The 22734-nt window shown below is 40.1% G+C and overlaps 1 protein-coding gene across 22 annotated transcripts in view; it reads right to left on the reverse strand.

Annotated features, from left to right (window-relative positions):
* ABLIM1 (actin binding LIM protein 1) overlaps positions 1-22734 on the reverse strand; it is a 199220-nt gene continuing 176486 nt past the window's right edge. For 7 of the 22 annotated variants that reach the window (XM_027648231.1, XM_027648230.1, XM_027648225.1 and 4 more), the window contains 11 exons: positions 21943-22047; positions 19634-19681; positions 17194-17364; positions 15441-15532; positions 15211-15307; positions 13144-13205; positions 12779-12839; positions 11813-11820; positions 10467-10541; positions 7416-7496; positions 5567-6154 (listed from right to left, as the gene is read on the reverse strand). In XM_027648231.1, coding sequence (XP_027504032.1) covers positions 6041-6154; positions 7416-7496; positions 10467-10541; positions 11813-11820; positions 12779-12839; positions 13144-13205; positions 15211-15307; positions 15441-15532; positions 17194-17364; positions 19634-19681; positions 21943-22047 — 914 coding nt within the window. In that variant the 3' untranslated portion in view covers positions 5567-6040. Of the gene's footprint in view, positions 6155-7415; positions 7497-8866; positions 10542-11812; positions 11821-12778; positions 12840-13143; positions 13206-15210; positions 15308-15440; positions 15533-17193; positions 17365-19633; positions 19682-21942; positions 22048-22734 lie in introns of those variants that run through there. The other 15 variants (XM_027648217.1, XM_027648222.1, XM_027648218.1 and 12 more) reach the window with 10 other exon arrangements.

Here is a 22734-nt window from a genome sequence, read left to right on the forward strand (position 1 = left end):
TTAAGAATAAAGCTCCAAACTTTATTCATTGACTTGAGTACAACAGTGATGCAGATTACAGTGGCACAGGAGTGCAATATGTGCTGTTTGCAGTATGACAGTGGAAACATTAATTGTACAGAACAGCAACCCAGCTCAACTTCTCATTATGCATACAAGCAGACTTACTGTACAGACAAGACATGGATTCACTTTTACAGAGACTCAGAGAGAGAGACAGGTGAATGGAAAACACAGGGACACCTCCCCAAAACGCTGGTTTCTAACATGTGGAAGGAGGAGAAAAGAAAAATAAAATAATAAAAAATCCTATTGCCAAAGTCTACCGATTTAAAGGAAAGAATACCTTTAAAAAATTAGTTTCAGTTTCCAAAGCTTAAAAAAAGCCCCCAGCTGTAAGGCCCCCTTACAGGAAGAGCTGTCCAGAAGGACCAAGCCACTTGGACAGGACTGACCTGGGAATGACACACAGAGCTCCTGTGGGTGTGCACAGTGGCCAGAGGCTTTCCTGGCCTCGCCTGCCAGGACAGCCTGGCCCAAGGGGTGCAGGTGCCAGCGAGAGGCTCCACTGCTGTCAGCGGGTTTGCATCTGGGGGGGAAGTGCATTCTGAAGGTGTTCAGTGACAAAAGCCCAGGCAAGTGTCCAGTGGGACCTGTCAAAGCGCCTAAGGGAGCTAGAGACTCAGCCTGGTAAGGCACTGCTGGAATTCCCATAGCTGCTTCTGCTGCTGAAATGCTGCATTTCCTAATGCCCAGGAGGAAGGTCCTGTGGGCCTCAGCTTTGCAAGTCCTGGGAGCAACACTTACATTAACTGTGGTGATCCTGACAGAACAGGTTACTGCTTGCCTTCAGTCATCTCTCTTTCACCTCAAAAAAAGACCACAGTGCACATGGAAGTATTACCTCTTCACACAGACAAGCATTTCTGAGCAAATCATTAGCAGACATCTATTTCCCTGTTAGAAGCCCTCTGGGCAACAAATAATTTATTTTGCATACAGGCAAACAACATTAATGGCCAATTACATTCCCACTTCCTGCACTGATGCTCACATTAAAATTAATAATACTCCTGCCAAACATGGGCATCACATAGCTCCTACCAGCAGAGTTGTCTGACTGAAAACTGTGATAGATTTTTTTTTGTTTGTTTCTTATTTTATTAAGCACAAAAAAAGGTGCGTGGGAGAAACCACAAGGCAAAACTCACCAGCCAGAGTAATGCTGCAGCCCACAGCAATAAGGGTGTTTCTACATTAAAGGAGAAAGGCGCATTGTGCTGCTGTCACACTCAGTGCTCAGGAGCTCTCTCTAGCTCTTCATTACACAGCAATGGGGTGAAAACATATCACATATTGTCAAGACCAGCCCTTGCTATGCATCTACCCTGAAGACTATGATGAACTCTAGCAGGTGTGTTGACAAGGCCAAAAAGTTTGACAGGGCACGAACTGGACCACGACCTGGGGTTTAACTGAATGGGAAAGGCAGCTGTGGATTCAAGCCCTAAGTGTCTCTCTGGCATGGAAAAATGAGTGGCATTTGGGGACAGATTAGTCAATATTCTTGTTTCCTGCAAGTGTTTTATTGCATCATCATTATCACTGAGTATTCTTCACTGCTGTAGATAACTTTCAGGATGTGGACATTTTCCCGCACAAACACATTCCAAAGGAAAGCAATGAATCATGGAGTGAGAAAAAGGGTGGTTTCCATAGCCTCCTAGAGGCTATGGTCCAATTATGCCAAGATCTCCTCCTAAGTCAGAATGAGCCAAGATAAGTAATTCCTTGATGAGTTCAGAGGATGTTCTTATTTTTACCATTCTGGGGCCTAATTTTTCTGTTGTTTGTTCTAACAGCTTCATACTATTAATTTCAGCCTAGATGCTCATACGCCGTGAACTCCAAACTTGACTTCCCCACAGTTTGAAACAGGTACTACAGGCTCATACCAGTGTCTTCCTCTAATCCTGCTAAACATCACCCTGCCAAACCCCAGCTTATGCCAGTCCTCCTTCTCAGACCTTTACCCTTCTCTGTCCATTGCTATTACCCTACCAGGAAACACAGGGCTTGTGGAAAAGGATTTCACTTCAAAATGTGTCTAATTTCAGTGTAGCAAACTTTTACAAAAGAGCGTCCTGATGACCTCCCTTGAACAGCAAGACATCTGAACTACTTGGCTCAGAAAAGATTTCCAAGTTGCAACAGGAAAAGGGAAGCAAGCACCTCAGTACAGATTTAGGACTATAGCACTTTGTAAGGAGAAATGAGATCTGTCTTGATTGAAGTAAGAGCACTACTGGAGCCACAGGGGCATCTTGTCCCACATACAGCTACTGAGGAATTCACTGTTCTCCAAGCCTACCCTTTCACAGCACACTGCAGCCATGCCCTCAACACATCACCAACCACATTTAATGAACTCCAAATGGGAAGTGTGTGTGTTACATGTGCACCTGTGTTTGAGAACCCACATGTATACATAATTCCATTTTGTACACGTGGTTATTTTGCAATGCTTTGACTGGTCTTTGCTGTTACATCACTCCTAAAGCAGAAAAAAGAAGACAAAAGCAATCAGTTTTCAGTCCTCTTGGTAATGAAATTCTGTTGACAGCACTGATGGGATGGGACTTTATCAGAAGCTCAAATGCTTTGCAGGAGATAGAAGAACATAAGTGTGTACTTAAGGCATACTCATAGACTCACAGAATGGTTTGGGTTGGAAGGGACCTTTAAAGATCATCTAGTCCAACTCTTGACATATCTCAAGAGAAAATCAAAGAGAGGAATTACAAAGAACTGCTACTCGATTGATACTAGGAGAGTGATTAATTGCTTACAAAGAAAATTCTCCCTGGGGCTACATTTCATTTTTATTAGGTGGGAAGATCAGATGAAAGAACAGAAAATGTTGCAGTGACAATCACTAAGAGCCCACTGCAGAGAACACCCCCCCCCCCCCAATGTCTGGCTGCAGTGTGGGTTTTGTGGACAGACAAAAATCGCTTGGGGTGTGTCTACATGTAAATGGCTGGGAAGTAACTACGGGCATGAAACTGAAGCTCAGAAACCCCTTCATGTTCTTAATCAGAAATAAAGCAATATTAAGTCTAGTGCAGAGGGCTGTGAACTGACTGACTGCTCCACACCAGTGAGATGTGAACCAGCAGTGGCCAAAAAAATCCAACTAGAGATGAATTGTTTCAGCAGCATCTAAGCTGGCTTCTCTTCATTCCTTCCCAAGTTTCAATTACAGTTCTAAATTCTCAGTTGATGAGGCAGATACAAATTACCATGTCATTCTTCACAGCCTAGGAGGCTAAGTTCTCTTTTCTTCCCAACTTTTTTTTTTTTTTTTTTTTTTTTTGCATAGGATGCAGAGGTGAGGAAACAACATGGCTTAGTCATTTCTGAAATGACTGGGTAGTCTATTCATATATGTTGTGAGAAGTTCAATAGTAATCTACAGATGGGGACAGAAAAATGCAGACTGGCAGCTCACATCCTTGAGAGACCAAATTTTCAGATCTAAAAGGTGTATTGTCAAGGTGACTTGGACTAAAAGACCCGTAATGCCTAACAGTTTGAGAGGCAGCAGCACACATTGTCCACAGGATGTGGGCTGAACAAAATTTGGAGAATTTTAATAATTTAAATGCATTAAAACTCACATGCTCATCTCAAAATTAAGCCACACCTTGCAGGTAACACACTGAATTTCTGAGACCCCACCATTCACAAATTCCCTGACTGTAAAACATTGCTGTTCTGCAATCATATGGATTTGGTTTCAGCAGTCACTCAAAAATGCATCTGCCAGTGCCCCTAACTAGCACTTCTCAGTGCTCCTCTAAAAAGCTTTCAGATGCATGTTCTGAAAAATAAAGTTAAAACATGTTACATTGATTCTTGCTGCAATCTCAGTACTACCCAGAGAGCTCACTCACAAGTGTGCGTGTCACAGTGTTCACTGGGGACTTCTGTTCAGTGGGGACTGTGGTGCTGGATCTCCATGGTAGGATGTTCTCCAGCTTGTCCCACAGACTCACCATTCCCTCAGCTATAGGGACGTGGAGCAGGTGGTGATCACTGGTCTCTGTCTCTCATATACTGGATCTCCATCTCAGATTTTATCAAAGGAACCTCAGTGATCTGTTGCATCGGGACTTCCTAAACCAGCAAAGAAGAGGCAGGATTTGGGCTGCCCTGCACTGTTCATGGTGAAATGTCATTTGGTGATATAGAGAACTCAACACAGTGATACTGAATCTCACAACTACATGGGACTATTTCCCCTTCCTAACTTCCAGATTTGAACACTAATGTCTCAAAGAACAGAAAATACAAAGGTTCTGATGTCTCCAGTGCCTGAAGTTTCTGCATTAAAAAGGAAACCTTGATATTCTTTGACAGACACAGAACCTAAACGACCCCCTCCCATATCAGGAGACAGGCTCATTAGTGCAGTATGCATTGGCAGTTAAGCACCACAGAAGAGAAAAAGCTGACCTGGCAGCCACAATGCACTCATTCAATTATTTTGGTGCTCATGTCCTCCTATGTATAGGACTTGCCCAGAAGCAGTTAAGGTATATACAGGCAGTTTTTTAAGCTGCAGCATACTGGAAGAAGACTGAAAGCAATAAGGAGTTCAATGCAGCTCAGAAACTGTCTTGCATGATTACTCTCTTCAAAAACCAGTCAGGCACAAAGGGAAATAAAAATAACCAAGGCTGGAGCTTTGATGCTTCAAGAGAGGAAAAAAAAAAGTCTGTGCCCTCTTTTCCAAGCACAAGTGAAAAAGTACATTAACTAAAAAGAGTGCTTGGCCCCATGCACTGTGCCATATCAACAACAGCAACTGCAGTTTAATCAAAAGCCTCTATTGGCAGAGCGCGGCACCTTGGTGGTACCTTTTAATTCATAAACATCCCTCCCTAAGAGGGATGAATTTGCATGTTTGCTTGCAGAGAACCTTCCCTGTCAATGTAAAATCCTACAACTCCACTGCAGTCTGATGAGCTGTACTAGTTATTACTAGTAGGGAGTTTGTCCCAAAATCTCTGGGTGCAAACCAGGGCACACTTAAAAAAGCATTTTCTCACTCTGTCACTCCCACTCCCACCCCCACCCACCCATCTCCTGGAGTAAATTACAAGAAAACTGACTCTTCTCCATCATTCCCGTTACTTAAGTGATCTTAAATTATTCAAAGGACTGGTTACTCTCCAGCCTTATTAATTCAAGCAGAAAGTGTGGAAAAGGGAAGACTGACAACACACACAGCAATTCACTTCCTATATCCTAGCAAATATATACAAGGAATCCATTTTTCAGAAATCCAACTGGTACGTACTGTAAGTGAGCTGAGCGCCCACCGTTGCAGGTTGTTTCACATGAAGAAGATGCCATGTCAAAAGAGTGCCAAGTAAGAAACAGCTGGGTGAAAGACTTATGTGACCATGTGGATAAGTTACAAGGGGCTTCTCCTTCACTACAGAGCACCTATCTATCTTCCTCTCCGTATATACACACATATATACACACACATACACGCACACACAGAGATAGATGGATAGATATAAATACAGGTGCGCACACGGGCAAACACGCATACATATATATATATTTATATATGTATATTTTCTTTTCCAGTTCTTGGAGTGGTTACAACTACTTTAGTCTACAAGGCATCCTAAGGGCACTTCCTGGCTCTAGCAATAAAGTCCATCATATTGTGGAGAGAAGTAAAGGGAGTATCATTGAGGGAGAAGAACAGAACAGTTTTCTATCTTGTATCATATCATGTAACAGGTCGACACCCCTGAAAACTATCATTGTTGTTTCTGAGCTCAGATATTTTCTCTCTGTGTTCCAGGAGGGCAAATGTTCATCTTGTTCAGTTGCTGTGTACAGAGGTGCCACTATGTGATTTTCCCTTTTTGGTGGATAAGTAGTTGCTTCCAAACAGTGTGGACTGTATGATACAGCATCCTATGCATCATTTTTTGTTGGTTTGTTTAAAGGGAGATTAAAAGAGTTTTGCTTTTTTCTTCATGTCGTTGCGTCTCCAGAGAGGTAACTTGTCAAACTCCTGTATCGTCATGCCAAATATTTCTTGAAAAACTTCAGGTGCTAAATGACGCTTTAAAAAAAAATAAAATAAAAAAAAAAGGAGAAAAGGCAATGGTCAGTCAAAGCCAAAGAGACACAAGAGGAGGTAGGAGTGCCTTAGGGATTTCCTGTTGCTGTGTAAGAGCCATTGCTGGAAAAAATAAGGCTTTTGCAATACATGTATCCAAGTCCTCATGAACTCAGGTGCCCAATGAATCAATTACAGTTTTAAGTGTGAGAAGTTTACAAAGGAAATCAGGGGAACTATTTCAGTTGCTGAATAAGCAAGAGACAGAAAAATTATTTGTCTGAAGTCATCCAACAAGCACTGATAGACCAGAGAACAAAACCAGCTCCTGCACACCCCTGTCCCAGGCTTTAGCAAGTCACCTCTGCTTACACGTGGAAGTCCAAACAGACACTGGGTTTCAGGAGAGCTCTGCAGGAGGGTTACAGGTTGACATGCTACATTCAAAGTTCTGAGAAGGAAGATGTCTGGCCAGACTAACTGCCCGGCACACTACTGCTAGTGAAACAGTTTTTGGTGCTGTCTGTCCCATGCACAAGTTACTTCTTGTCCAGCCACTTTAGAGTTCACTGGATGGCACTAGAGTTCCCTGTGGCACTAATGTAATACAGCTTTGAATTCTGACTAGTGATCAAATACCTAGTAGTCTAAAAATGGGCATAAAACCAAATTACCCAAGTTTTTGTGGCTCCTTCCATTCATCTCCACAGAATATTAACTAACTACAAACGACTTTAACATCCCCAGGATTCCATTGGGCTGCTTAAGTCTTTCTAATCCACGAAGTTGTAAACTATTTTTATTTGTTGGCAGAGATTTAAATTCTTGTAGTTTTGGATATCATCCAGTCACAGTCCACTAAGTCACAGTACTCATGACTTTTGATTGTCAAGGATGGCTGACACTGACTTTTAGGTAAAAGATGATCCAATATCTAACAAAGTATTGCTCCATTCCAATATGGCACCTATGACACGTGTGCAATTTTTGGCTTTTAACGAATCCACAAGTATATTATTAAATGCTTGAAAACATAAGGGGTGAGAAGCTCAGTCCATAAGCAGGGAGACAGAGGCGTGGGGCTCCCAGCTCAGCACAGTTAATGGAAATAAGGCTGCTTCCTCCCAGTGTCTGATTCCTCTTTCCCTGATTAGTGCTGAGAAATCTTCCCAGTCTAGCCAGGACCCACACTTCAGTGTTTCAGCTGTCACAAACGATAAACAACTTCAGCAGGAAAGAGCATTTAGGAACTTGCTTCTCTTACCTCAAGCCTGGTTCTGTCTACATCTTTTAGTATTTTATTTCGCCCTCTGTTGGTCACCATGAGTATTTCATATGGAAAAATCTGTTAACAATGTATAAAAGGGGGAAAAAGAGATATTTATATTTATATTTATAGTCTAAAGCAGAAAGAACAAAATGTGTCTCATTTTCATAAACACACAAACACTTGTTTTCTTTTTCAAAGGAATTAACAGCTTCTTTTTTTCTTATCATTTTTTCCTAATGTTGCATGGAAGACAAGCCCATCTGGACATAGCCAGGGCTTGTTTAGTATTGAACTGCCTCATATTGTGAAGCCACTATGTACTTGTCCACCCCACTCATTTTTATGTTGTATATAATACATCGTCTGGCTTTGGTCAGATGGAGTCCTTTCTAGTCAATACACTTTCTCATCCATCAATGTAAAAATTTATTAAGGTAACTGCATTTGCCACTCATTGGTCTAATGGTTGTCAAAGTGTGGACAGCTCTAAGGACAGACAATTAGTGAGCAGACTTCAAAAAAAAAAAAAGGTCAAAAGTTCAGATCTCTGAATCAACAAGATATTAATTTGTCAGTGCCACTGCATTCAATAGAATTTATCACATAATTTTCTTCACCTTTTTGGACAGTTAAAGAATTCAAAAAAACTGCCCACTGTGTTTGCTGGCTGTGCCATACACACATGGATTAAAGGAGATACTTTTGTAGACATATTTGTCCTAAGCATCTCAATCTGCTTCAGAAGAGTATGTGTCCAGCACATCTCCCATTAACATTCCCCTTGATTTCCCTTTACATTTTAAAGAATGTCCAGAACTTATACACAGTCAGACATTGGTACATAATCAATTCCTGATTCCATGTTTTACATGCACAGGTTCTTTGAAGTAAAATGTTTACTGTCAGTGGGTCTTAAATCAGCCTAATCCAATAGATACAATGCTGCTTGGAAAGGATTTGGAATATCTCAAAATCAGTTTCTGGAATCATCCCTGGCAAATAAAACTCTCTTCTAGGATTTTTCTCCTTGGGCAGACATTTCCATGCCTGGAACGACTTAGGAGAGCTTATGTTCCATCTGCCAGAGCCTCTCTAGAGTCCTTCTCATTGCATGTCTCTGCAGACTGGGAAAGCAGCATTCCCAGACCCCTCATCCAACACCTATTGGGGTCAGTGAAGTTTTTCCATAAACTTCAGTGGCGACTGGCTCAGCCTTTACTGTCATTTATGGGTCTTGTCTTCCTTGTCCACTGGGAACAAGAGTGAGACCACCAAAACTCTTCTGGAGAAGTAGCTATTATCAAATGTGATTAATTACATTATTTTAACATCAGAAGAAATTCAACCTAATCAATTTTTGTGCAGTACTCGGCAATTAAGTTCATTCCATTGTTAACAATTGTCCCAATGAACTTTTCAAAAATATAATAAATAACATTCAGGCATCAGTGAACACACCACTGAGTTTATTGTAAGTAATAATAACTTAAATAATGTGTGCTTACATACCAATTGTAAGATATGATTCTTATGAGACTCTGACATTGTCACAATTGTACAATTAAGTCTATACTTGGAATTACATTGTTTATGTTTGATACTGGAAATGGCTACCATGTACAGCATTATAGGAAACTGAAATGTAACTTTTCATATTTAAACAGGCAGAGTTTAAGTCAAGATCTACGGTCATAAGTACATTTTATATTTAAATATTCATAACAAGGCATGTCTCAATCTGGGTTGGCAGGACGCACAAATTCTGTCAGTTCTGGAAAACCATTTGGTAAGATTTGGTCCTTCTTAAGGTTACTAATTTTTGCATGTGTTTCATGCTGACTTTGAGTTAGCTTCTTCTACTTTATCAGGTTTAAGTTACTGTTGGCCCATTGACATGAATAAAAATAGTGCCAATTCACACATGCTGAGGGTCTGGCATCACCTTTATAAACATCAACAGGAAGTGTTCTATTATCACATCAAAATTGCCAAAAATTTTATCATTAATAATACTGACAGAATTTGTCACCCAAAATAACATTCCAAATCACTGGGTGCATCAACAGCAGTGGTGGCTTTGAGAATTTCTATTGCACTGAAAGAGAAATTATTTGGAATAAAAAGTAGTAGCTCTGGAGTTGATAATGTCCCCAAGGTCTTATTTATATAATATATAAAACCACTTGTAACTATACATTGCTCTGGGGTCTCAGCTTATAAAGCCAGGGTTATTGCCTTGTACAGTTTGTCTGGAGGTGACTCGGAAGCACACATAGTAATCTGGTTTGCAAAACCAGCTCCTCACTTAACTGTAGAAATTCTGATCCTTGTAAATTTAGCAAAATCATGATTTCATGGAAGGTTCACCAGTAATAAAGAAAGATTTAAAACACAGCTCTGGTTTAATTCCCTCTATGTATTATGTTCATTTTTGACATCTCTAGACATAGTTGTAAAAGCATTTTAATTTGTACATTAAATTATAATTAGCTGACATCGTCTCTTTTTCCAGTGAATCTCCTGGAGAGTTTCTCATATAGGGAATTCAACATTATTGACAGGTGGTCAGGCTAACAGTGCCAAGAGCTAAATAACAGATCCAGACAGACATCCAATCAAAGATCCATATATTTCCCTAATTTTTACATTATGACAGCCTCCACAGTGTGTTGTGAGCCACAATATTCTGCATCACTTTTCAAACTGGACAGATCTGAGATTTTCCCACTGAGTCTGACCTGCTGCTTTGGCTAGTGAAAGTCTGAGAGAGAACTGCCTATTGAGCACCTTCAGTATCCTTCGGTTTGTCTCTAGAAAAGCTTCCTTATCCCAAGAAGCACACCTGGGCTGCCCTCAGCCTGCCTGAGCACTAACACCTGTTAACAGGTAAAGTCCAGAACAAAGGGAGAGGTATGGCACATAAGGAGCAGGGACTGAGGTGAGGTAAAGAAAAGTAAGGGAACTAAGACATTTCCCATATTTTATCTGCATTTCACAGTCAAATCTTCACTGTCTTGAAGGAAAGTGAATAACATCTGCACTTGCCTTTGGCTCCAACATGTTAGGCATAGATACTCCTCTGTCCATTCTCATTCCAGGGACATGACCATCCGGGAGGGACTGCATCAGATACAGGTATACATCAGACACATAGGTTACACACACAGAGGGTAAAGGCACTCAAGTAGTGGTGAAAACAAAGGTGAATTTGCCCTGAGACTTCCTTCAAGTCTTACTACTTAGTCTTATTTTATAGATCATTGCCATGGCTACTACATTGTTACTTCTCTGAGGCTCACAGAGGGATCTTTCAATCCTCTCTGCCACCACAGCCTCCTGTCACTGCCAAGGCTGGTGAGAGCTTCCCACTCACCAGTATCACTTCCCAGCTGGATCTGGGCACCCCAAGAGAGTGGTAGGCCCTTTCCCACCCCAGTGACTAAGTAAAGTTCTTCTCTAGTCAAATACACAGAAACATTAATTCAGATCCTCCCCAGTAGCATACAAAGCTCTCCTATACCTCTGGGCTTTCCTTCCTGTCATTTACTGTATCAACTGAGGGATTTTTTTTTTTTTTTTGGCTCTACAATGGGAAATTTTTACTATGAACACAAATGGGGATAGGGTAAAAAGGTGCTGTTTTTGACACAGACACTGTTTCTAAGGAAATAACATTTGGAGCACAATACACAGACAACTCTGCTCCCCTCCCATAATCTTATTATCTTTCCAATCATCATGATTTTGATACGCCATTAACAAAATATCCAAGTAATTAAACTCTATCTCAAATTGCAACTTCATATTGGGATTGTGCTGAGGAGCCAGTTAGACTCAAACCATTCTGGAAAAAAACCTGCAGGCAGTATTTGAAGTAAAAAGGTTTCTATTTGCAAGCACACCTCTTTCTGGCTCATCTATGATTGCAGCACTGTAGAAAACTATTGATCAGCCATCTTGTCTGGAGAGCAAATTCCAGGGTAAAAATGAAGAGTTCAAAGCTCCTGCTATGGGAAAAAATTGCCTCCAGGAGAGACTTTCTATATGTCTCTGGGGCCAGTACTAGAGAGGCTGAAAATAAATCCACCCTCACATGTCCAGAGGTGACTACTACAGATAACTCATGTATAAACAGACAGTGGATTTTACAGAGCAAGTCACAAAACTGGTGTGAGCCATCTCAACCCAGCTCTGGGGAGGTAACAAGAAGGAATCCGAGGCTGTGCCCATTTTTTTGTTGATAAGAATCTACATTGGTGATTATGCTTAAACATGCAGGAAAATCAAAGCTATTGTCTTAAGAAACCCTTCCCTGTAGCAGAAATTCAGACTTGAACAAGTAGATGCTCTAGGTTCTGCTGTCAGTTGATTGATGAAAACCCGTACTCTACCTGGAAATCTGAAAAGCAAAAGAGAAATCTCATCAGCTTTGGAGTGTGGAAGAACAGGAATCAGTTACAACCTATCAGATAATCCTTGTGTCTTCTGGTCTACCTGATCTTTCCAAAATCCCACCTGATTCTCTAGGGCTAGAAACATCTCTAATTTTGGACTTAGTTTGTAGATTCAAACACTCCAAGTATTGCAGTCTTTTTTATTTTGAGCAGGCTTCTCATTCAGGAAAAGCAGGTCACTTTGGAAATATTAAGAGATCCACAGCCACAATCAAGTGAATAAAGAGCCAATAAAAATTCAAATGTGCAGAGCAGGATTCAGCTCAAGTAACTTCTGTCACAAGGTAGCTGCCTAGATTCCTCCACAGCCTATTAAGAGACTCAAGCACCAACAGAAGATGCCTGACCATAGGTTACCTAAGACAGTCAGGATCAATCTCACTTTGGAAAATAGCTCTCTCTTTCAAAACATTTCAAAACATTAAGTCTCAAAGTTTCATAACTTTCAAAATGTTATTGTCAATTTTTATTAGGCAATGACTGATAACCACATCTAGCTCAGTCATAATGAAGATCATGAGCAGCAATGGGGATTAGAAGGCACTATCCTCCTTTCTTCACTGTGGCACATTCTTCAGACTGCACGGTGGATGGTAATTTTCAGAGACAGAAAACACCATGTCAGAACTCAGTTCATATTCCTGATAACACACACATTACTCACTTGCAATCTGATCCAATACTAAAGCAGTCCCTTGGCATAGACAGGATCAGTTCCACATAGCAGATTTGGCAAAATAAACCCAATATTTTCTACAGGTATTTGAACTGTTTGAGTTAATTGTCAAATTTACCAGAGGAAGTTAAAAGTATTGAGCAAATACAAAGTAACCACATCCACAACTTTAAAATAAAACAGCAGAAATGATCCAACACTGTAACAAAAAGGCTCCTGAGCCTTACCTCTTACAGCACCACTCACATCCCCGTAACTGTTGTACTGACCAAAATCTGTAGACACCGGCTGTAAAAGGAAAAGAGGGATACGCACATAAATTCACAATTCATGACTTCACAAGCAGGTTGGTATACGGGCAAAAGAAATTGCTTTATGTCTTTTATTTCCCTCAGAATTTTCACAACATTTCTTGCATTGGTTTCTTGCTTTTTTAACAATGTCTGTGGGAAGGGAAATTAGGTTTTGTCTGACTTCAGCTGGTCTTATAAGAAATATTAATCAAACTGAAAATCCAATACAGTTAATATGGAAATAAATACCATGGATAATTAAAGCCACCTTTCACTTCTCAAAATCACCATTTTCTTACCCTGTGAAGTCCATTTTTTCCATACCCAGGGAGAGAAGAGGTTTTGGAGGCTGAAGCATGTGCTGTTGGATGAGGAAGGGAAAATATTTTACTGGAAAAATCCCATGGAAACTCAAAAGTTAGAACATTTGAGGAACGATTTAGCATAAAATACACAGTTAAAGTAGTCAAGCAGATACACAACCGGACACACTGACTTTAAGAAACTAATCTTTCAGCCTCAAACTCAACACAAACTTTCACACACTCTCTAAGTTACGTGCAGCTTTATTGTGCCATGGTGGCAGATCATCAAGAAAGGGCACTGTGGTTTTGTCAGGTTCAAAATCAAAATATTCTCCACTGAGTTGAAAGTAATGCTCAGGGATCAGCCAACAGCGCAAAATAACTTTTTATTCCTTATCTAGATAAAAGTTTTGCTGTGCAACTTAAGATGGGACCAAAATAAAGTACATGGAGAATCCAAGATCAGCAGTATTTGGAGAGGTTTCCTGTTAAAGTCTCCCAGGCAGGTCCATTCAGTTCCACTCTCCTAAGTGGTACATGTGGTTTATATATCATTATACCCTCTGAACCTTTCATGAATTGAATGAACCTGTCTATCCTTCCCACTCAAAGATTATTGCACTCATGTGCAGTTTCTGCTGCTGCCCAAGCCAAGATGCATATGGCCAGCACACTCCATTCTCCCTTATTCACATGCTGCAGCTCTCCACTTGTTGCTGCAAAGGAGAAAAGGGTATTAGTTTTGGTCCTGTAACACTGCAGTTGACAGGTGTTTGAATACTGACTTCAATAATTGGAGAACTACGGGAATGGGCAGTGCTAAGTGAATTCAAACAAGTTGAGAATTTGGCATTCTGAACCAAAATTATAATTACTGAAATGTCCAGAGTGTATTTTTAAACATAGATAAAAACATGGATAAATATAAAGATTGTTAGCATAGTGATCAATAGCAACTCTACAGTTAATACAGTTCCTTCAGACAAGATCCTCCAAATAAAAATGCAATTTTGGGTGGTTTTTAATGTTATTTTTACCACAGGAGGGTGGGGAATGTAGAACTTGAGGCACTATTGCTGCCAACAATTAGCAGTTTTGGGAAGGATGCCACCGATTCCACAAAAGGCAGCTGATGACTGCACTGATTATCCCTGCAAAGAGGGACGGACACAAACAAAGGAGTCCTCCATCCTGTGCTAAGGTTAATAAAGAAATCATAAGCTCTGAGTTGAGCAGGTAGACTCTGGCCCTGTAAAAATTACAGACAGTGAGGGAGAGCCACAGGCATCCTTTCCAAGACCATCAAGGCAATACACTTATACAACAGGGAACACAAGGAAATCTTGGTCTGCTTGGCAGCTCCTCCAGAGACTCCAAAAAGACTCATCTTGTCCCTTCTTGACTCAAAGTACAGCTGCAGTGTTACAATGCACGGTGAATGAAACGAGTGAAATAAAATCTCCAAACCCTTCTCTGGAGGTCTGAGAAGGCCACAAATGTATATCAAAATGTGGGATGAGGCAAAGATTCTAAGCCACCAATTAATCAAAGTTAACTTTTTTGCCTTTGCTCTGGAACAGAATACAGCCAAATCAAAATGTTGGCCAAGGTCAAAACTCTGGCTGTGTTCAAAATATGCAGCTCTTCTGGTCAATGTTGCTGATTTTCTTTCCCTGGGAGAAGAGACTAAATAGGAAGAGGAACCATCAGTTTAAGCAAAAGCTGTTATTGTACTTGAATAGCCCAGTCTATTAGCACGTATGCAATGTGACAGTCACCAAACACTTTAGTTCACTCCTTATTTATATTAGAACATCTGTCTCCTTAGAATTGCCTGAATCCTCAACTTCATATTGCTTCTAATTAAAACCCAGCCATGACACTCCCACCCTCACCAAAACCAGGTAAAGAATTAGGTCACTCTTTCAGGGCAGATCACCACACATACACATATCAAGCAGTCTTCCCAGTTGTCTCTCTTCTGGGACACTGCCTGGTATGTGTAAACATGTTGTTTATTATTCACTGTTCATTATTAGCTCTATTGCCTACATTAATTACCTGGAGAATCGTAACGACTGGCAGAAAGGGCTGACCTACCGCGACTCTCCTTTTCCATCTCTTCTTTCAATATTAACTGTCCCAGACCAGAGTTGAGCTATAAATGACAATTAAAAGATATATCAGTAAAATAAAGCTGATCAAGACAGTGGTAGAAACATCTTACAGAAAACAAAGGGGCCCTTTCTGCAGGATGTTCAGAAATAGCATGAAGACAAATTCATAACCACCTTCATGAGCTGCTCTTCCTGCAGCTGCCGGCGCCTCTGTAGCTCCTCATCATCTTCCTCTCTTCCACTTGATCTGCGTCTCATGTCAGCTCCTGCTTCCATAAAACCACAGTACAGAGACAGCTTTGTGTACCAGTGCAATCACAGCTTGAAGATTTCAATGCCGGTTCAAAGTACTGGTCAGTCTGATTTGCTGAATAAACAAAGCAGTAATTTCTTGCAAAGTCAAAAGACTTTTTCAAAGCTCACTCTTAATAAAACTCACTTGGATAGCCTGCCTTATGGTTATCAGGCTTGCTATAAAATAAACAACAGCTTAAACTGCACGTGAGCTCCAAACCAAACAATGGTCCTGGATGCAAAAGCCAAGATTCAATGTAATAGAGAAAAGGAGCTCACATTGCTAGTTCTGGAAACATGGGGTTTAACAGCACCAGTAACTAGATCAGCAGCTGAAAACTTAAAGTCTGATTTACATTTACACTTTTATCTAGACTCAGAAAAGCAAATCTGAATTAACATTTCAAATGGAAAATTAAACTAGTAGTCTCCTAAATGAATACTCATATTTGAAATAAACAAGGCATTATTTTTAGTCTTAAATGAAGTAAACTAATTTGATCCATTGGATAAAGCTAAAATTAACTAAGACATAGGTGTTCTACCTTTTAGTTCCTTAGCTTTTATTGAATAATTTTTATTTTCTTGAATATCCTTAAGAAATAATCCAATTTGGATGCCAGGACTCTTCCATGAATACATAGAATGTGATATTGGTGCAAGCATTTAGACAGCAGTTGTATTTTTTTCTGCACAGGCTATATCTGATATAGTTATTCGCCAGCTCTATGCTGGACAAACTCAGTGTTTCAAGTATGTAGATTTTCAAATATACAGATGTTTTATGCCTGTAACTGATGTTTCTCAGGCTGCAATCCTATCTAAAGGACATGTTCAAAAAATTGCTGCTTCATGTGCAGCCCCTTCAGTTGATCACTCTGCTCTCCCACCCTGTGTCTCCTCTCCCAGTACTTCTCTGAAGATCCCATTGTGATGAAAGCCATACATTCCTTCACAGAAACCTGAAACAAACACCACCTCAGTGCTTCGGACATGTCTTCATGAATGAACCAGGCTAGATAGCTTATTTTATGCTATAGGGTCAATGAAAATTAACAGAGGAAAAAATACAAAGCAAAACAAAAAAAATCTAAAATGATGATGCACATGAATTAAAGAAAAAAAATATGTTTAGTGCTACAACACAGAAGAAAAATACAAAGTCTCTAGAAACAATAACTCTGAAAATCAGGACTTATTTAGTCTGTTAATTGTTCCAATTCAGACATCGTTTCTTGCCATGAAATTAGTCATGTGGTTGGAAGCAATAATATTTTCTGTGGCATAACCGCTATTACCTTAGGACTAAAAGATTAAATAGAATAACTGAAAGAAGTCAGGCTTGTGTGACACACCACATTTTTTAAGCTACTGCACTAGAGTTCACTAAATTTTCCTATGGGCTAATCTGTGTGATCAGTTCCAAAGTCCTTTAGCAAAACCTCTTCTACTCAGCAAAATTCAACAGTTTCAGATTCAGACATTCAGTGGTCTCACCAGAAGAGCTGCACTTCGTGGTGAACATCTGGAGTGGACGCCACCTTTACTACCCATTTTTACAGCTCCACTATTAACCTACTTTGGTTACCAGTACCTTTCAAGCCGCATCGTTTCACCATTTGCTTTTGCATACCTATGGCAGCAAGGGAGGGAGGACCTGGCCAGTGGTCCGTCTCAATCTTTGGTATCTCGTTGGGTGCTGGTGCATGAGCTGCTGGGAACTTGGAGGACTTGATGATATCCTCGGAGGACTTGCTCTGTGCTGCCAAAGCAGCTGCATCTAGATGGCAATCAGGGAACTTAGCTATGTAATAATCTGTATCGATACAAAGGTCTTCCTTACTCTGGCAAAATTTTATACTTTACAAGCAGTTAATTTTCAGAAGTGAACATTTTCATGTTTTGCTATTCTAATTGCAATTTGAAGCAAGGTAATGCCTTTCTCTTGCCAATAGGCTGGAATCGAACCTTCCTCTCCTCCCACATTCCCACTCCCAAAATAACCCCAAATCAGCTTTGGATTTTACTAGGATTTCACAGTGGAAGAATGATTAGGCAAGAGTGAGAAAATTCAGCCTAAGAGTATTCATCAATATCTCTTAAGGACAGCTGATTATTAATGAAGATGAACCCAGATTTATGTACTGATCTGTCTTCCCTCTAGGGCAAGAAAACAAATAGTTCAGAGGAACAGTACTAATTTTAACACTACTGATGATAATTATTTCCTATATTTCTGTGAAAAGCTGCAAAACAAACAAAAAATAGAAACCTGAAACAAATATATTTAACTAGGGGAATTTTTTTTCTGCTGCATGCTCTTGTTTATAGCATGCAATAGTAGCAAAAGCAGATATAAACTTATTAATAAATACTAAACTCCATTCAGATCAACTTGGCAGGGAAAGGCACTTGCAATGCACTGAACCTCATCAATAAAATAGCTCAGCCATGGGCATCCACTTAAGATTCCATTCTAAGCCAAAGTCTCATAAAAGCATGTGAGGATGTGCATTATGGCTTTCACTTCTTGACATTAAAAAGAAAAAAAAATCCAATAGGATTCAGTTTACATTAAACCCAGCCTTAACTACCTCTTAAGATGCAAACTGTTAGCTCAAATCACCTTCACTTACATGAAGCTATTGTATCAGAAGCAAGGGTGCTGGACTTTTTTTCCTTTTCTCTTTTTGTTTTAAAAACAGAAAGACATCTGTTAACGAAGTGATGCCCCGTTTGCTCATCCAACACGTTCAGGGTAGTTTAGGAACATCAGTGTTAGATATCACTGGTAATTCTGACCAGTTTATGACTGGGAAAATCTAACCATAATTGCAGGCATGGAGGAAGCTGGTCAGACTTTACAAAAGCATGACTTCAAACAGTACTTACGTATTAGAATTGGTGATGTCAGAGGTTAAACATTCACATGTTAATGGAAGGTGAGGAGATACATTAAAACCATAAAAATAAACAGAAACAATGTTAAGACTTTTTCAAAAATGAGCATATGGTTTGAAACTTAAAAAAAGAAAGGAAAAAACCCTGATGCAATACCAGAGCAGCGTAATTTGCAATTCCTGACTGCAGAACGGACTTCTGGGCTTTCCTGCTCAGCTCAGTTCAATGCCTCTCAGCCAACTGTTCATCTAAACCTGGTAGAACTGCTAATTTGCCACTTAACCCTAAATACACTTCACTGGATAAAAAGTCTGCAAAAGGATGCAAACTCAAGAGTCTTTAAGAAGTGGAGTCATCTGTCTTTCACCACAGTAAATAAAAATCATCTCCTATGCACAGTTTTGTGTTCACAGGAGGAGGGAAGAGTGAACACACTCCATTGTAACAGGACCTTGTCCTGCAGTACTAATGACAGGCAAGGCAGTGGCCTTCTGCCATCACTGGTGTTGCAGATTTGCTATAGCAACATCTCCATCAAAAAGCTTAGTTCACTAACACTGCTGTCCAACTCAGAATCCAAACCCCTGGAAAAACAAGTACAGTGTATTACTTGAGCTGTCTCACAGGGTCTGAGAATCAAATTAGCCCTGTCAATGATAAGTGCCACCTATAATACCTTCACTAATTAAAGATTCTTATTTGAAGCCACAGATACATTCAGAATTCCAGTCTGATAATAACATCTCCATCTTTGCTGTTGAAGTAAATTATTATATGGCGTTTGTTTAAAGTAAGGAAATTTCAAGAATTCCCCATCAGAGAAGAGTTTGTTGTTAATGCATTTTAACATGACCGGTACTTGTACTGTGAAAATATAAATTTAAAGAAGTGAAATATTGAAAGGCATCATAATGCTAAAGAAACAGCAAAATCCCAGCTAGTGGCAATTTTGCCATTAATATCCACATGGCCAAGATTAAACCATATGATCCAAATGAAACAACATGCTTTAAAACGTAACCACTTGGCAGGACATGCAATAACAGCTGTTTCAAACTTCGACTACTAAACTTATGCTTACAAATTAAAAACTGAATGCTTTTCACTAATCTGCACACCTTATCATTCAGTTGGCATTCCAGTTTTTAAATAAAAAGAGAAAGATCATTTACCGTGCTGTTTGTAGATGGGCGGTTTCCTGTAAATGTTGACACCTTGATCTGTGATATTAAGACACAGAAAAAAGGGAATATGAAAACTACTTCAGTTGTAGATAACGATATCCAGCACTAAAACAACAGACAGACCAAATCAAGGATGTAAACAAGAAAAAGCCAGAAAGCTATTTCTAGTATTGTACAAAATCAGATTATTTAAAGAAAAGAAAATATAAGAACAAGTGAAAAGTCAAAGACATGTGGTATGAAGTCCTTTGGAGCTGATTCTGTAACATGTAGATGCATCAAGTCATGACTTAAAGTGGAATAAATTAGAGAAGAAATGTAAGCAGGCAAGACATTTCAATGGTGAGGATAAAAGCCATTTGGGGAAAACTATCCCAAATAACTTCTGGGGAAAATTGTGCTTCAGCTCAATTTTCTTTCCAACTGACTGGCTGGATTGAGCAGAGGAGAATGCAGTGAGACTACAATTCACTTCAAAATCTAGAGCACAAAATACCTGCCTTGGACATTGTTTTGAACAGGCCCACTTCAGCGAGTCAAAAGGGATGCTTTATGCAGTATTAACTGATATGCTACTAATTCTCAAACCATAAGGATAGATTTTATTTCTTTTTTTTTCTGTAACTCTCTTTTGTAAGGCCCACCACACTGTATATCATTTATGTAAATCAGAATAAAAACTCTTCCCAGAACTCTAATGCAGTAAATCTACAGCATGTCTAAAAGATACCGTATTTTTACAAACAATAATCTAGGACAGGAACCATTTTGTTCTAAACTACCTTCCCAGCCAAGCCAACATTTCATGTATTCAGCACAGCTACAAATAACAAAAGTTAATCCAAAATCAGTGCTACAGTGAAAAACTGTGCCAAAATCTTATTAGAAGACCAAAACGAGCTACTGGGAACTAGAAAATTAACATCAGAAACCCATTTTGCTACTTTGTTCTGCCTGAAAAAAGTTTTCAGTTACAACAGAATGAAAGATGAAAAGGAATTTCAGAAATACATGTGGTGTATCACAGATCCAATTAAAGTGCTACAGAAGACAACCTTGCCTTTGGCGTTAAGGAAAGCTAACCCTAAAAATCCATTGAAACAGAGGCAAACCCTGCTCTGCAGAGCCCACATCCTTAACTATACAGGCAAACGCATTGCACTCAAGGACACTGTGGTATCTCACTCGTGTGATCAGTTATGGCCACTTGACCAGCAAATAGGTACAAACATCACAAGGGTAGTCATGCAGTGCTTTTGCGCACATCTACACCACAAAGCTCTAAGTGAGACAGGAGCACAGCTCCTTCTGTGGCTGCACCACTCTCCCACCGTGCTCGAGATTATCACAGCTATTCATGCTTCAGCTCACGCAAGTCCAAGTGAGCCAGGTTAGCGTAAGCGGTTAAACCAGCCAACCTTAGCCAGGCCAGGTCACGCTGGGGCTGAAGGGAGTGCACACAAACAGTTTATTTGCCAGATTTGAGGAATGGAGGAGGAGCAGTAACCTCTGGCAGCGTGGAGGGACACTAGGCTGAAGGGGATCTGAAAAATAACTGGATATAATAAGGCTTTCAGCTAGCACTGATGCAGTCAGATGCATGTCCACAACCCTATGGGGACACAGCCTCATCCCATCAAAATCCAAGACAGATGATCTTCTCAGATGCTGGAATAACTCTGCAGCTCACTTCAAAACAGACACTGCCTTTTATATAGAGGACATCCCAAGGCATATATATATATATATATATATATCCTTGTGGATCTGTAGGTATGCCTGAGGACACCATGCCATTGCACTAAACAAGTAAAGAAACATCCTCACCTGCTTTAAAAAAAAGGAACACTAAACTAGAATTATTGGGTTCAAAACTGAAACAAGTCACAGCAATCTGAATGTACAACATACGTAATGGTTCACTGGCCACCTCTTTTCTGCATGTCAATCAAAACCAACTCCTAAAATTAGCAGAGCTATGCTGGTGCTCAGATGGTGCAACTGGGAGAAAAATCTAGCCCTATGTAGCTCATATACAGCTTACAGGCCAAAAACAGACTCTGAAAACCAAGACATTCTAACAGTGAAACACCTGACCAACAGAACAGGCAAAAATCACAACGAAGCCCCATATTTCTTAAGGCACTACTCCTCTCAGCAAGCCGAGAAGCAGTTCCAAACCCTGAGGGTGAAACCCATGGTAAACAGTGTGAAACGATGGAGACAAGACAGAAGTTACAAAGGCTACATTCTACACTGTGACAGGACACCAAGACACATACAGTGCCAGCTCCTACCTGGAACATGGAAATGTTTAGGGGCCTGAGCGTAAGTTGGAGTGAGAGGGCGACTGTCAGGCCGATAGGGGACAGGGGAGTTCCGACCGCTGGACGGCTCATTGCCTCCAATGAAAAAATGGAGAAAACAAAATGAGAAGAAGGAGAGCAATTAAAAAAAGAAAAAGAAAAAAAAAAGCAAGTCCAATCACACCCAAACAAAACTGGTGGAATCAAAACTTCCAGGAAGAAGCTGAACCAAAAATATAAATACAAACAATAAGGAGAACTGGTAGCCCTGGGTGACTTTTTTTATCCCCCTGATATTCCTGCAGAGACAAAAATTCATGTTCAGGCTGGAGTTGAGGTTTGAGCAGCTCAGACTCATTCTGATGGCATGCAGGCAGGAGCTGTGTGCTCAGAGCTGGTGCTTAGATGGGCAGTGTGGAAAAGAAGAATGGAAGGTTACCTGGCAATCAATTTTTAGTATGGAGATTGATATTTGGAATTCAAAGGCGCAAACATGGAGCACAGCATTAGATATGCAAACTGAAAGCAGATAGAAGCAGATACTGGCAGTTACTACAGTTCACTAAACCAAAAGTGTACAGAAACTAGAAACAGAAAATAGCTGTTAGCTCACTTGGCCCATATCAAAAGGCATAACTGTTCATTACACACTCTTTCACTGGTTTAGAAAAATTCTGATATGCCAAAATAATTTGTAAAGCAGTGCAGCCCATCTGGTGGCTGCACCCGCATTGCTGGTGACACTCCAAATCTCTGTCAATGCCAAACTGGGCTCTGATGACA

Source organism: Corapipo altera, unplaced genomic scaffold (assembly GCF_003945725.1).
Source record: "Corapipo altera isolate COAL_440 unplaced genomic scaffold, ASM394572v1 56, whole genome shotgun sequence".
In the NCBI taxonomy this organism is placed as follows: Eukaryota; Metazoa; Chordata; class Aves; order Passeriformes; family Pipridae; genus Corapipo; species Corapipo altera.